The sequence below is a fragment of the Priapulus caudatus genome, unplaced genomic scaffold, assembly GCF_000485595.1.
Source record: "Priapulus caudatus unplaced genomic scaffold, Priapulus_caudatus-5.0.1 Scaffold2788, whole genome shotgun sequence".
In the NCBI taxonomy this organism is placed as follows: Eukaryota; Metazoa; Priapulida; class Priapulimorpha; order Priapulimorphida; family Priapulidae; genus Priapulus; species Priapulus caudatus.
In genome coordinates this window covers 12,970-27,619 of record NW_014579849.1, presented here as the reverse complement: position 1 = coordinate 27,619, position 14,650 = coordinate 12,970, and the positions used below count along the sequence as shown (strand labels likewise).

At 45.0% G+C, this 14,650-nt stretch overlaps 1 protein-coding gene across 1 annotated transcript in view; it reads right to left on the bottom strand.

The window, feature by feature from the left end:
* Positions 1-8,194: 8,194 nt before the first annotated feature.
* LOC106819059 (degenerin unc-8-like) overlaps positions 8,195-14,650 on the bottom strand; it is a 7,613-nt gene continuing 1,157 nt past the window's right edge. Inside the window, exons 2-6 of the mRNA XM_014823720.1 lie at positions 10,272-10,344; positions 9,742-9,799; positions 9,295-9,491; positions 8,799-8,874; positions 8,195-8,426 (exon numbers count right to left, since the gene is read on the bottom strand). Of these exons, the coding sequence (XP_014679206.1) occupies positions 8,235-8,426; positions 8,799-8,874; positions 9,295-9,476 (450 nt within the window). The 5' untranslated portion in view covers positions 9,477-9,491; positions 9,742-9,799; positions 10,272-10,344 and the 3' untranslated portion in view covers positions 8,195-8,234. The remainder of the gene's footprint in view (positions 8,427-8,798; positions 8,875-9,294; positions 9,492-9,741; positions 9,800-10,271; positions 10,345-14,650) is intronic.

Sequence of the window (14,650 nt, the reverse complement as noted above, 5' to 3'; positions counted from 1 at the left end):
CTCCTATCTCCCACCCAGCTTCTTCCCTTCTCGTCCTCCTCCTCACACTCCACGCAGCTTCTTCCCTTCTTCCCCTTCTCCTTCCTCCACCAGCTCTTCCCTTCTCAGCCCCTCCTCCTTTCTCCACTCACGCTCTCCGCCTCCTCCTTACTCTCACACAGCCTGTTCGTTCTCCCTCCTCCTTCTCGTACACTTCTCCCCCTCCTCCCCTCCTCCCACCAAGCTCTCCCTCGTCCGCTCTCGCTGCTCTTCTCCACCAGCGTTCTCCCGCCTGCCTCCTTCCCACCAGCTTCTCCTTCTGCCCCCTCTTCCTTCGATTTCTCCATCAGCCAGCTTTCTCTCCCGCCTCCTTCTCCCCTTCCTCTTCTCTACCAGCTTCTTCCCGACATTCTGCGCCCGCCTGCTCTCCACCCTCCACAACACGCACTCTCCTTCTCACCCCTCCTCTCCCTTCCTCCACCGCAGCCTCCTCTCGCGCACTCCTGCCATTCTCTACCAAGCGTTCTCCCCCCAGTCTCATGCTCCACCAGCTGTCTCCCTTCTCGCTCATACCCCTCTCTCACCAGCTTATCTCACCTCCCGTGCCTTCTCCACCGGCGCGCGGGCCGATGCCCCAGGCTCTCCCGTTCTCCCCCTTCCTCATTCTCTCCTCCACCAGCTTCTCGTCCTCCCCTTCGTCCCCTTCCTACCTTCCTACCAGCTGTTCTCGCTTCGTCCCCCTCCCCTCCTCCACCGGAGCTTCTCCTCGCTCTGCCTTTTTCGCAACCCAGCTGCTGGCCCCTCCGTCCCTTCTCCACCAGCTTCTCCCTTTCTCTCATTCCTCGCTCCTCCACGCAGCTTCCCGCTATCTCCCTTTCTCCTGCCTCCACCAGCTTCTCTCCTACCACCTCCTGCCATGTCTCAAATCACCAGCTTCTCCGCCATCTCTCCTGTCTCCACCAGCTTCTCCCTCTCCTTCTCCACCAACGCCAGCTGCTCCCTTTTTCCCCCTCCCTCCTCCTCCCACCTAGCTTCTCTTCTTCTGCCCCCTCCTTCCTTCGTCACCCATGCTTCTCCCTTCTCTCCCACTTCCTCCTTCTCCACCAGCTTTCTCCTCCGCCTCCCTCCTTCTTCTAACCAGCTTCTCACTTTCTCTCCCCTGCCTCACTCGTCCACCCGGACAGCGTCTCCCTTCTCTCCCCTCCCTCCGCTCTTCCTGCCACCAGCTTCTCCCGCTTTTCTCGCCCTCTTCTCCTTCTCCAGCCAGCGTTCTTCCCCTCTCCTTCATCCAGCAGCTTCTCGACCCCTCCATCCTCCTCCTCACCAGCTCTCCCTCTTCCCCTTTTCCGTCCTCCCACCAGCTTCTCCTTACTCCCCTTCCTCGCTTCCGCCACCAGCTTCTCACCCCTCCCATCTCTTCTCCCACCAGCTTCTCCCCCCTCCTTGCTCCACCAGCTTTCTTCGCCCTTCGCCGCCTCCTCTCCTCCACCCAGCCTATCCTCTCTTCTCCCCCTTCCTCCTCCAGCCGCAGCTTCTCCCCTCTCGCCCCTCCTCGCTCTCTGCCAACCAGCCTCTCCCCCTCTCCTCCGTTCTCACACCATCCTTTCGTCCCTCTCTCCGCCATCCTCCTCTTCCACGCCAGCGTCTCCACTTTCTCCCCTCCTCCGCTTCCTCCACCAGCGCTCTTCCCTTTTTCGCCCTCAGCTATCTCTCCATCCAGCTTTCCCTTCCTACCTTCTCCCCCAGCTTCTACTCCTCCTCCTCCCCTCCACAGCATCTGCCCTTCCTCCCCCTCCTCCTCCTTCTGCACGCACCAGCTTTCGTCCCCCTCACTCCTTCTCTACAGCTTCTGCCCCTTCTCCCCTTCCTCAATTCTCACACCAGCCTCTCTCTCCCGCTCCTCCTTCTTCCCCTTCCTCCTTCTCCACCAGCTCTCCCTTTCTCCCCCTCCTCTCTCCTCCCACCAGCCTCTCCCTATCTTTCCTCTCGTCTATCCTTTTCCCACCAGCTTTCTCACCTCCTCCTTGCTCTGCAGCGCAGCTTCTCCCTTCTCCCCCTCCCCTCCTCCCACTCAGCCTCTCCCTCTCCTCTCTCCTCCTTCCCCAGCTCTCCTTCTCCCCCCTCCTCCCTTCTGCCCACAGCAGCTTCTTCCCCTCCTCACTTCTCCACCCAGCTTTTCTCCCCCTCCCGCTCCATCCTCACTACGCCAGCTTCTCGCCTCTTCTCCACCCCTCTCCCTTTCTCCACCAGCGTTCTCCTCCCTCCTCCTTCTCAACTCTACCATAGCTCCTCGCCCCTTCTCTCTTCCTCATTCTCCCCACACAGCTTCTCCCCCTCCTGGCCTCTCCCTTCCTCCTTCTCTACCAGCTTCTCGGCCTTCTCCCTCCTCTCTTCTCCACCGAGCTTCTCTCCTTCTGCCCCCCTCCATCCCTTCACCAGCTTTCTTTCTTTTCGCCCCCTCCTCATCCCACCTGAAGCTTCTGTCCTTCTCCCCATCCTCCCTTCCCAGCAGCTTCTCCCTCCTCACTCCTTCTTTAGCCAGCTTTTTCCGCTTCTCCCCTCTTATTCTGCCTTCTCCATCAGCTTCGTTCCCACCGCCCTCCTTCTCCCCATCCCGAGCTTCTCCCTTTTCTCCCCCTCCTCCTTCTCTCACCAGCTTCTCCCCTCCCTCCTTCCCCCTTCCTCCTTCTTCTCACCAGCTCTCCCCCTCCTTCGTCTCCACCAGCTGGTGTCATTAGGCTGAATGTGGAAATCGTCCCACCATATTTAGTCAGTATATCGAAGTGCGCCTGCTCATCACGCCATCATATATCATATCGTATTTCGCCAGGTCCGCTTGTATATATAATATCGATATATTCGCAGTGTCCCAGAAATTTGCGCACACAAGACGATGCCTTGATTAGTCGCGGTTCGGGACGACATCGCGAAGCTGCGCGTGCGCATAAGGCGCGGCCGCTGGCGGGGCTATCTCAGATATTTCCGCAAGTCAGAAATTTCGCAGCTACACCGGTCAATATTCTATGTCTGTATGCAATACTCCGTTGCGAAAACATTGACCTATGGGGGTCTGATTAAATTTTTATCTTTCTACTTTCTTCAAAACTAAGTACGAGCGTTAAATTGTTTATTTCTTGCCCAGCTAGCCACGGCCGATAAAAGTGTTATCCCAGAGAACGGAAATATTCCATCAATATCTTTTTTTTTTTTTTTTTAACCGACATGTGTTGTCTGTTGATAATGCGGGTTAAATAATGTGAAGTATTTTCACACGTAACTGCTGATCATTTTACGCGTGAAATACTAAGCGTTTTGTCCATCGTGTGTATGAACAATGTGAAGTTAAATGCGTTGGAGGGGACATCACATGTTTTAAAAAAACAGTTTCTGTATGAGAACGCTGCGTGTGAATTCGATCGCGTGCTGCCAGTAACGCGTAGGCATGTGTGGCTGACACTTATCAATAATGTGCGGAATTAGTCGCGATTTACTTTCCTAAAACACAACGTAGATCTGTGGTTTATAGAAGTAGTTTCTTGTTAAGACTACTTTGAAATGAATGAATTGTATTCAATTATTTAAATGTAGTTGGTTTACAGCTTGAAAATCATGGAACGCTTATAAGTCACTGACACAGCACGCTGTCCAGTCCCTCACTCTGTAATGTTCACGTAACTTCAATAGTAATGCATATTCCACAAAGTTCAAGTGCAATCAACTGCCAATGTTTTTTGAGCAAAATGTATAATATTTTATTAGCATTATGATGGCGCGCAGTATCGGCAACAATACGGCCTTATAGAGCTTATTCTGTACAAGAAGAAAGCTGAATGTGATTTAATAATGTGTCTATTGTCAAACCGTTTGCGTTTATGCCACATAAAATTTGGGAATAATAACGGCATTTAGTTAACTCCAATTATTCGGCCAGTAAATTCTTTGTACGACACGACAGTTCAGTTGTATCGTGGCAATGATATGTACTGCTACAGTATCCGGGAGTAGCCTAATTCAGTGTAGAAAAATTAATATTGTGTAATCTATATATCTATCTATATATAGTATATATATAAACAAATAAATAAATAAAATATAAATAAATAACTGTATGTTGATATATAATATATATACTATATATATATATATAGTATATATATATATATATATCTGCGTGCGTGCGGTGCCGTGGTGGGTGTTGTGTTGTATTGTATATAGTAGCTTTATAGGCGAGTTCATGTGCTCCAACAAAGCTATTCACCGCAACACTAAATGTCCCAGCCTTACGGACCGGGCACGCGTAACCTTAATTGGAGTAATCAGTCCACTAGCCAAACCAACTATGTCTTCTTTACTGGGAACTAGAATGCTGAGTACATAAGGTTTTAGTTGTGAAATGCCATATACAGTCAAAAGAACAAGCAAGACTGCCGGATCTAATTTGCATATGTGTAGCAGTTTGCTTAACGCCTAATTAGCAATTAAATTTCAGGTCAAAATTCACAAATCAAGATATCTTTGCTTATAATCGCACATGAGACTTCATTCGTTGGATCTAGACCATATTGTTTGCGACACTAAGCAATATTGATCTGGGCATGGATCCAAACCCCTACGCATCCTTCCGGACTGCGCAGAAATCCCATTATGGCTGCCATGCATCAATGACGTCAACTCGTAAAATCACCATAACTGACCAAACTGATTTGGAGATGAAGAGACTAGTTGTTTTTGATGATTTTACGACCTGCAGTTCAACACAGGATTTGCCAATCGTCTCGAATAGACACTTATATATTTAACAGTTGGAGTTAATTAGTTATATATGAAAATGTTAAATATTATGATGCCCTAGCTAGATCATGGAATACATACGATGGATACACCCAAGCACCATCAACATCACTACTATTCGCCTTCATTCTTCAGTGGTCCTGTGATCACTTCTCTCCAGTCTCTGAGATCTCTTCTCCTTCCTCTGCTTCTGTTAGTATCCTTGCTTCAGCAATCATCTCGTTTGTGTCAGTGAGTTACAACCATCTGCATCTTCCTCCTCACACCACATAGTAGCTGGACAATGACAATCCATTGCCTGTCACCAACTCACACTTCCTGCTGGCAGGCATTTCCCTCTGCTCCGCAGCTGCAGCTAATGACGTCCATGAGGTTTTTTTTGCGTGCGGTAAGTTGTTGACAGCACTGGTACCACTTCAGTACGTTGTACAGTCAGGGAGGGTCGAGCCTTATGGTTGCAGCCTTCCATAGCATTCTTTGCGAGATGTGCTTCCCGATAGGGAGTCTCAGGTTGAATGTCTGTTGGTGAAGGGACTTACGAATGGAGGCAGTTCTTTAGCTTGCGATAAATCTTCGTACCTGGCAAGCATTCATCTGCATTCTTCTGGCGCATATACAATGTAAGGAAGCAAGGTTTGCCTAGTTGCCATTCCAGGTCAACTGTCGAGTGGCATCGGTCTTTTCGAAGACTTATCTAGTCCAGCAATAATGGTCCTGGTTGAGCACTTTCAGGCGCGACCACTTGTCCCTTTCCACAATTAGGATATGGATCACAGTGTCAGCAGCCCTGAGAGTGGCGTGCATTCGCAATATTTTCTTGCATTTCTTCCCGAGCTTGCTGACAGTGGCATGTGATGTCAAGCAGCGGATCCATCCCAACTTTTCCATCGGAACATCGGCATGATACTCCATCCTCCGAGCCACCAGTACACGAGCAGCCACGAATACATCTGGCGTCATTCACTGAAGGATGCGCACAGTCGAGCTTCCCCACCCGATCAGCACGAAGCATGTAGCTGAAATGAGAGATACGTCCTCGCTTCAATCGATACACAATACTGGTTGGCTTGCTCACAAGTTCAATGTCGCTTACCAAGATTATGTGCTGCAGGTAGGTTGTGAGAGCTGCCTGTGTTGTTCTTGTTTTTCAGTGATGGCATCACAACCAGCTAGTCCGCTGAGTTCCAGAGTCATTGATTTGCAGGTGGATCCCTACGCCGCCTTTCCTCTGCCTCTCGTGATCCTTTGCACCGATACCTTCATGCCGACAAGATGACATAAGATGTCTGCCCTCTGTGTATTGTCGACGGCGGAGATTTCCTTCCTTCAACGACAAGATCACCCACTGTATCCCGAGGATGGCCAGACATTGTGCTAAGAAAGTGGCTGAGAGGCGTCACCAGCAGAAGCGTGCCAGAGAGGAAGGAGGTTCCTTAATATGACGCCGGAGATGTTTAAGCTAGTACTGACGTGTGTTCCCGTTTCGAGGAATCCATAACTCGTCGATGAGTGAGTGGAGAAAGCAGGGCACAGCTCATGCATGGTAAGCAGCATGACAACTCAAAGATTCCTCTTCTGTCCAACGTATTCAGGAGACGGCGAATAGCGTTTCAGGTTATTAGACAATTTTGTTTTCCTTTACACTTTTTGATATTGGTAGCAACATTGAACTTGTGAGCCAACCAACAGTATTGTGCATAATGATGTAAGCAGTACATATCTCTCATCAGCTTCATGCTGTCGTGCTGCATCGGCGGAGCTCGAACTGTGCGCATCCTTAGTGACGACCACAGAAGTATGCTGTCTGCTCGTGTACTGGTGCTGAAGAATGGCGTATCATGCCATGTCAGATGGAGGAAGTGGGATGGATCCGTCTTGACATCAATGCCACTGTCACCAAGGAAAGAAATGCAAGAAACATTGGAATGCACGCACTCTCAGGCTGTGACACTGTGTCCTATCCTAATGGGAAAGGAAAGTGTCCGCCCTGAAAAGTGCTCAGCCAGACCCGATTATTGCTGGACTAGACTCCAGTTCTTGGACAGAGGACGATGCCACTAGAGTGACGCTGATGGCAAGGCAAAGCCTTCTTTCTAACATTTATATGGCCAGAAGAGAAAGGCACGTCAATGAATGCTTCAGTACGAGATTTATCGGCAAGCAAAAGAATCCTCCATCCGTGAAGTCCTTCACCAACAGACATCACCGTGAGACTCCCTATCGCGAGAGCACATCTCCAAAATGATGCTATGGAAGCTGCAGACAAGGCTGACCCTCCTGCCTGTCCAAATCACTAACTAATGGATGGAAAGTTACTGTAAACGATGAAGTGGTACCAGTGCTGTCAAGAGAAGCCTACCGCACCAAAAAACCTCATGGACGTCATTAGCTGCAGCTGCCGAGCAGAGGGAAATGCCTGCAGCAGAGAAGTGTGGTTGTGCAGCAAATGGAATTGTCATGTATGACCAGCTACTATGTGTGTGAAGGAGGAAATGAGTGTTGTAACTCACTGACACAACGAGATGATGTCTGAAGAAAGGATATAAAGAGCAGAAGGAAGGAGAAGAGGATCTAGAGACGGGAGAGAATGATCACAACGCATGAAGAAGAAGCGAATAGTAAGTAGTTTGATGGTGTTGGTTGTTCATCTATGTATTCCATGATCTAGCTGCATCATAATATTTAACATTTTATATATAAATAATAACTTACTGTTAAATAATAGAAGTTCTATAGACGATGGAATCCTGGTGTTAATAAGAACATGGCTCTAAACACGCATAACAAAGTCTGTACTCTTCCACAGTTTGGTCAGTTATGCGTGATTTTACCGGTTGACCTCATTATGCATGGCAGCCATATTGGATTTCTGGCAGTCGGAAGGATGGTAGGGGGTTTGAATCCATGCCAGATCAATTGCTTAGTGTCGAAACATGGGTCTAACACATCGAATGAAGTCTCTATGTGGATTACTAAGGAAGATATTCTTGATTGTAGTGATTTGACCTAATTAATACGCTAATTAGGCCGATTATGCAAAATGCTACACATATGCAAATTAGCATCGCGCAGTTTGTGAGTCCTTATGACCTGTATATTGCTTTCCAACAATAAAACCTTATAGTACTCGACATTTCTGGTTCACTAGGACTGGCTAGTAGACTATATTACCCACTGAAGATGTAACATACTGCTGCCCTCTATCGTCTCTAAATTCTTTACCCGCTGAGACCGTTATCAAAAATAATATAAACAGTCATGACTATTCATTTGTTTAAAATGTCATAACTTTTGCACAACACGTCGTTTCAAAAGTTGCGAGATAAAATAAGATATGATGTCATAATATTTATATATGATGTTTTCGACAACAGGCCCTCGACACGCGCGTACGTGTACCTACCGACTACCAGCGTAGCGTACACGTACAGCGGGCGGCAGGTCAGTTCTTGATTTCGTACTGTTCAAACTTCACCCACATTATTTTTCACGTTTATCTGGATAGTGGTTGGCTTCTCACCAACCTTGTTAGCACCCCCGCAGACCCAGATATGCAGCAATAACACCGGTAACTCCAACACTTCGACGAAGGTGAGCAGAGAGAAGCCGATGCAGAGACCAAACATGCCGCCCAGCTCCGCTAGAAAGCTCACCCACTGCAACAAGCACACAGAAGGCTGTCACTATAACAAATACACCGCAGTATGCAGGATTCACTAGAAAAAATACACCCTATATACACCCCTATAACAAATTACCCGGTCACCCACTTCTAACAAATACACATTACCATGTCACCAACTACAACAAGTACACATAACACTGCTAAGCGCTGCGACAAATACACAACAAGCTGCCCCTGATTATAATAAACACACAGCAGGCTGCCAGCAGCTATGATATATAACATATAATAATATATAATATAATATAATATATATATAACGCTTATTATATAGATCCGCGCCTTTAAGATGGCACTGATGCTGTTACAGTTCGTGTTTACGCAACTGTTATGTCTGACTCACTGTGTATGCCTTCTGCAGTTTTGTGCTCTTGAACTTCATATCTTTATAATAAACACTGATCTTGAGAAAGTTGGATCTAGAAAAAGAGTGTCATTCATGATATATGTATAGTACCATATAGTTAGCCTATAACTAATAAATGCATTAAGTGAGGTATATATCTACGCTTATTTAGAGTACCATAATACACTACAGGTATATGCTGCACCCGAGTTTTACCGTAATATAATCGCTGGCTATGAATAATGAGTTACGCACGCATTGCGACAAAATCGATGTAGTTTAGCATGTAATACACATATAAGAGGGCGATTGCTGCCTAAAGGTACAATTTGATATACGCGCTTCACTCCACGAGCGTGCACAAGTTGATATCCGCGGTGTTGATTCAAGGTTGTTATTGTGGCCGGCTGAATATAACGCAAGTATAGTAGAGACGCAAGACTTTTTACAAGCCGACTAATCGCCGGCGATAAATACTAAATAAATCGCACACCTTCCCGCGGCTACTGCCAGAAAATATGTGCTGTCATCGGAAGTGTCGATGAAATCATAGGAATCATCTGTACAGTTCGATTTTTCTATAAGACATTCGGCGCCACTTTTCAATGCCGATTCGCTGGTGTTCAGCCACATCGCCAGTGTCTTGTGCACTGCGGGACTTCCCTCTCTGACCATGTCAGGAATGAAGTGCTGCAATTAAACAGGTAACATATATACGGCCTAATGAACAAGTAACAATTATACACGGAAGTAACTGAAAGCGTGCCGAAATTATGTTGCTCGCTAAAGTCGGCCGTATTAAATACATAATACGAGACAGCATATTCGAGTTTACGCGGAGCAATAATGGGCGGGTGTCATTATCGGGTTGCGATCAGTGAGTGAAGTACAGTACAGACTTTGAAATGTTATAATGAAACTGTTAGCAGATGTGTCTAACCTCGTAATTTTCTGCCGGATATGTGGCTGATGAAATTGTCAACTTGTATTCTGTTTCGCTGAAAAGAAGCGCAACAATGTGACAATTTATTAATTGAACATATGCTGGGTTTACACTGCCAACCTTGAGTTGGCGAATTGCCGAATTGCCAAATTACCGAATTGCCGAATTAGAACATATTCTAATCTCCCAACTAGCTGCCATCGATCGGTTGGACGTGCAACTTTTGCGTTTGCGATTGTCAGTTGCGAAATTGCAAAGTTGTTACAATTCGGCAATTCGCCAATTCGGCAATTCGCCAACACAAAGTTGGCAGTGTAAACCCAGTTTTAAGCGAAGTGATGCTCTCGGCTTAGGACAATGTCCCCTAACATTTTTTTAAAAATTAAATAGGAAAATGGAGACAAATTTTTCTAACATATGGATTTCTCAATGGTCTAGATTCTCATCATTCAAAATACCCAGTCACCAGGGGCGAACGAGATGTGCTTATACAGAGAAGTAAAATGAACAGAAATCGATGCGTTTACTTGCACGCGACACGACAGCTGCAACTATCAGGTGTAATGTCGTTCCTAACCGAAAATGCACACCGTACAGACTCTGAAACGAAAAAAAGGAATTGCATCGACTTGGGTAAATATTTCGGAGATAGGAACACAAAATGTACAACCATCATCTCGCCTCTATATTACCAGAAAAAATAATAATAATGCCTGAATTATTAATTAGTGTGACCGATAACGTTGCTTTACAATATGATGTTTGTTTGTAGTTGCCATAGCTACACAATATTTTTGCCAGCGAGAGGTTATGTCATTCTATTTAGGAAACTGTTTCGCATCTGAGCAATGATTTCCATTGGTGATACATTAATACAAATTGCTTTGAATCGATTAGCTGTACAAAGCCAACAAGGAATTATACAATAACCACAATAATATATTCCGTATAGAGTTTAAAATACTACTCATCACTTTTAAGGCATTACATTGTATTTCACCAGATTATATCAGGGAATTAGTCACATTAAAGAGACCTAATCGGTACAGTCTGCGCTCTGGAAACCAAATATTAATTGAGCCACCAGCTGTAAAAACGTTGGCTACACTTGGCGATCGAGCTTTCTCATCAGCTGCCCCAAAATTATGGAATAAGCTATCTAGTCATATTCGATGTGAAAAGTCGCTGGAATCTTTTAAACGCCTAGTAAAAACTCATCTATTTAACATTGCATTTAACACATAGACATTATATTTTTAGGTGTACATTTGATTTGAGTTTTATTTTTTTGAAAATGTTATATTATTGTCGCTTTTAGGATCTATATTTATATATTAATGCCTGTTGTTGGGGGCACTATGCTCTCATAGTGTTGCTGAGGAAAGGTATATAGCGAGGGCACTATTCCTTCCCAAAGCAACACTATGAGAACATAGTGCCCCCAACAACAGGCATTAATGTTTTTAGTGCATCACATGACTATGCAATCTACTTTTCATGCTTATATACCATCTTTATACTCCCTAATTTGCCGGTGCATTCGATGTAACAAAACGCTCGACACAAACACAACCGCCGTTCGAAATTCTTGCGTGGCGCCCAGACGCAGGAGATTCGTGACGTGAACACAATGCGTTATAATAACAATACGTCGCGCAAGCAATAGTGCCCGCTCAGAGCGGCACTATTGCTTCATAGTACCTGCTGCGTTATCCAATAGAATTTCAACGATTTATCACGTGATGCACTAATTTACAATGTTGCAATCCGCTATTTATAATCAGGAATTGTTATAGGATTGTCGTAATTTAAGTATCTATATTTTACAGTATTGCAATTCGCTGTTTTATAATCAGCCTTTGCAATGCGCACGTGAGCATATCTGCATGTAACGTGCGCAATATAAATCAATAAATAATATTTATTATTAATAATGGTTAGATTTCAGTGTGTGAATGGCAACATTCGGTATAATATGTAAGAGCCGATGAGTACAAAAGCTCTGTCAAAATTTACTTGTGGTGGCGATCAATGTAACGGTGTTTCTATGAGGCAAGCGCAAACACAGGCACGCGCATGCACACGTACGTACACACATACACACACACACACACACACACACACACACACACACACACACACACACACACACGCACGCACGCATGCACTCGATTATAATATGTATAGACCGATGAGTACAAACAGGCCTCAGTCAAGAATGTACTCTGTGTGCCGTGATGAATATGTTACGGGTTTATTTTCTATTGAGGTCGATACGACGCAAACACAGAGCACGCATTGCACAGCCTGGACGTTACATTGCTATCACACCACACCACCACACAACATACGGCCGGTCACGCTCGCCGGCGACCCCGCCGCAACACGCCCCACACCACACACAGCCGACCCGACACACAACGCCCCACACCGCGCGCCGCGCCGGCCCGCCCCGCCCCACAAACACGCGCCACCGGCAGAGCGAGCGCGAGCGCCACCCACGGCCCCCGCTTCACGACCCATTTCACATATATATATTTATCTATATTATATATATTATATATTTATAATGCACGGGCTGCTGCTGCACGCACGGCGCCCCTGCGCAGTACGCGTCAGCTATTTTCATAGTAGTATGAATTGAATATTGCATGAAGACCGCTAGTATATGAGTATATGATTGAGAATAGAATTATGAGGCTCCTGCTAGAATGAGAAGGTTTTGATAAATAATATAGATCCTGCCTGCTAGATAGAAGACATTATGTGTATTGAGAATAATGATTAATAAGACCCCGCTAGAAGAGTATTATAGGAGCCTTGGTACTTGGAAATATATAACATGAGACCCCGCTAGCGTGAGAGTAATCTTAATATGAGAAGCAGTTACAGATAATAATCCATGAGAATAATATGATAAGCAGGCAGTCAATGGCCGCTTAGTTCGTTAGACGGCGATTTATGTAATGCGACATCTATCTAGCAGTGGTTTGCATATTCTACTTGACTGTGTCATCAGATCCGATACTGTAATCTGGTAATGGTATACAATGCATTCGTTGCCATAATCGTTTGACTTGGCGGCACGCAAACAACATGTCGCAGACTCTTCGAATAGACCAATGATAGTTCACTAATTCCACAAAGTATTCTCTAGTAGCACTGAAATAATTATGATTATTACCTTTCACATTTAATTTATATGATGGAGCCACTTTTATACGGCCAACGGAATTGCTTATGATCGAATTTATTGAACCTATCCGATACGGTCAGTGATTTTGAAGAAGTGTGGAATAGGCCTTCAGTCATCAAATGAGCGCGCTAACATTGGCAAGCATCCATGGTCATGGGTTTGAAGATATAGCTTTGTCGTTCGTATTCCGCCTCCAACAAGTGATGATTGTTTGTTGTTTATAGTAGTTGAGGTCAACTGAGCATGTTCTTGTGCCAGCAAGTCAACATACAACTCAATACTCAATGCTAATACCAATTGCTTAGTGAAAAGTCAGCTGTTAAAGTGATTTACGTCACGCAAATAGTAAAAAATTAAAAAAAATATTTCCACTTTTCACAAAATATAAGTAATTTTGTTTACAGTTTTAGGTTAAATTGCTGGCATTAATACTTCCTATTTTACTATATTGTTTCGATGTGACCATACATCGTCTGTGACGTCCATTACATCACTGCCATAGCAAGCAATATAATGTTAGACAACATTAATCAATCGTCCAGAGTTTTTTCGATTTTTAACTAGTTGAAGAAACAATTCTATCAGGTAAGAATTTCACAACGATTTGTTTAAGTCCGTTGAAGTTCTTACTTTTAATGTAAAAAAATGGGACACATTTTTTTTTAGAGATTGTACCCCATAGAAAATTCGTGACGTAATCCCTTAAATCATAAATAATAAATAATAATATAAATAATATGATATACTGTTATATACAGTGTTTGCGCTACAGCAATGAACTGCTATACATAGAAAGAAAAGTGACGACGGTTACAATACGGCATTACTACGGTGAGAAATATGTGGAATAGAGATATAGATGATCCAGTCCGACTTTGAGGAGTACGGCGAATTCTTCATCGCTGAAGTACGATTTTCATCTCTGGCTCATAACCCGTCCCTAGCAGTCTGCTGTCATACGGGTATATTGAGCCGCTCATTTGTTCCCTGGCAACAGAGCACAGCACACTAAAATACATTGTAGATACTCAAACGTGTGTCTACTGAACAACTGGTGGCTCATTAGGTCTATGTCCCCCAGGCGTTACTGCCGAAATCGTACTCCTGCGGTTACGGTCCGGTAATACGAACGATACCCTGGTCACTGTTAAATAGGTCTGGTCAGGATTAGGGTTAGGGTTAGGGTTTGTGCGTTAGCGGTTAGGGTTAGGCGAGTAGCGCTAGCGACCCCTAGATCTCGTTAGTACCGCTCTCGAGCAGCAACTGGTAGCTTGCATATTACGACAGCAGTACAAGCAATTCCCACATTTTTAAAGAAATGATTTTTTTTCGTATACAGTTCAGGAGACTATCAACGTACGTTAACGTCATAGTACACCATGTTATGCGGCTAGAGCGTATATTATTACTTCACTGTAACTGTCGGTACTAACACCATAGATTACGTGGACGTAAACACGCCAAACTACAAAGTAAACAGATGGTCTTGTCTGCCTAGACTGTCCGCCATGTTGCAGCGTTGATATTTCAACATGAAGAGAATGTATCTACTTCTACTTGGGCAGTCCGTAAGGAATAAAACGTCTAGGACTAGAGCTAGCGATGGGGTGGGACTAGCTTGAGTAAAGCGGGTAGTTACCTTTTAGCCGAATGCACTGAGGGTGGTCCAGCAGAGTTGTTTTTGCCCCTTTACGTCCCCATTGGCTTAGC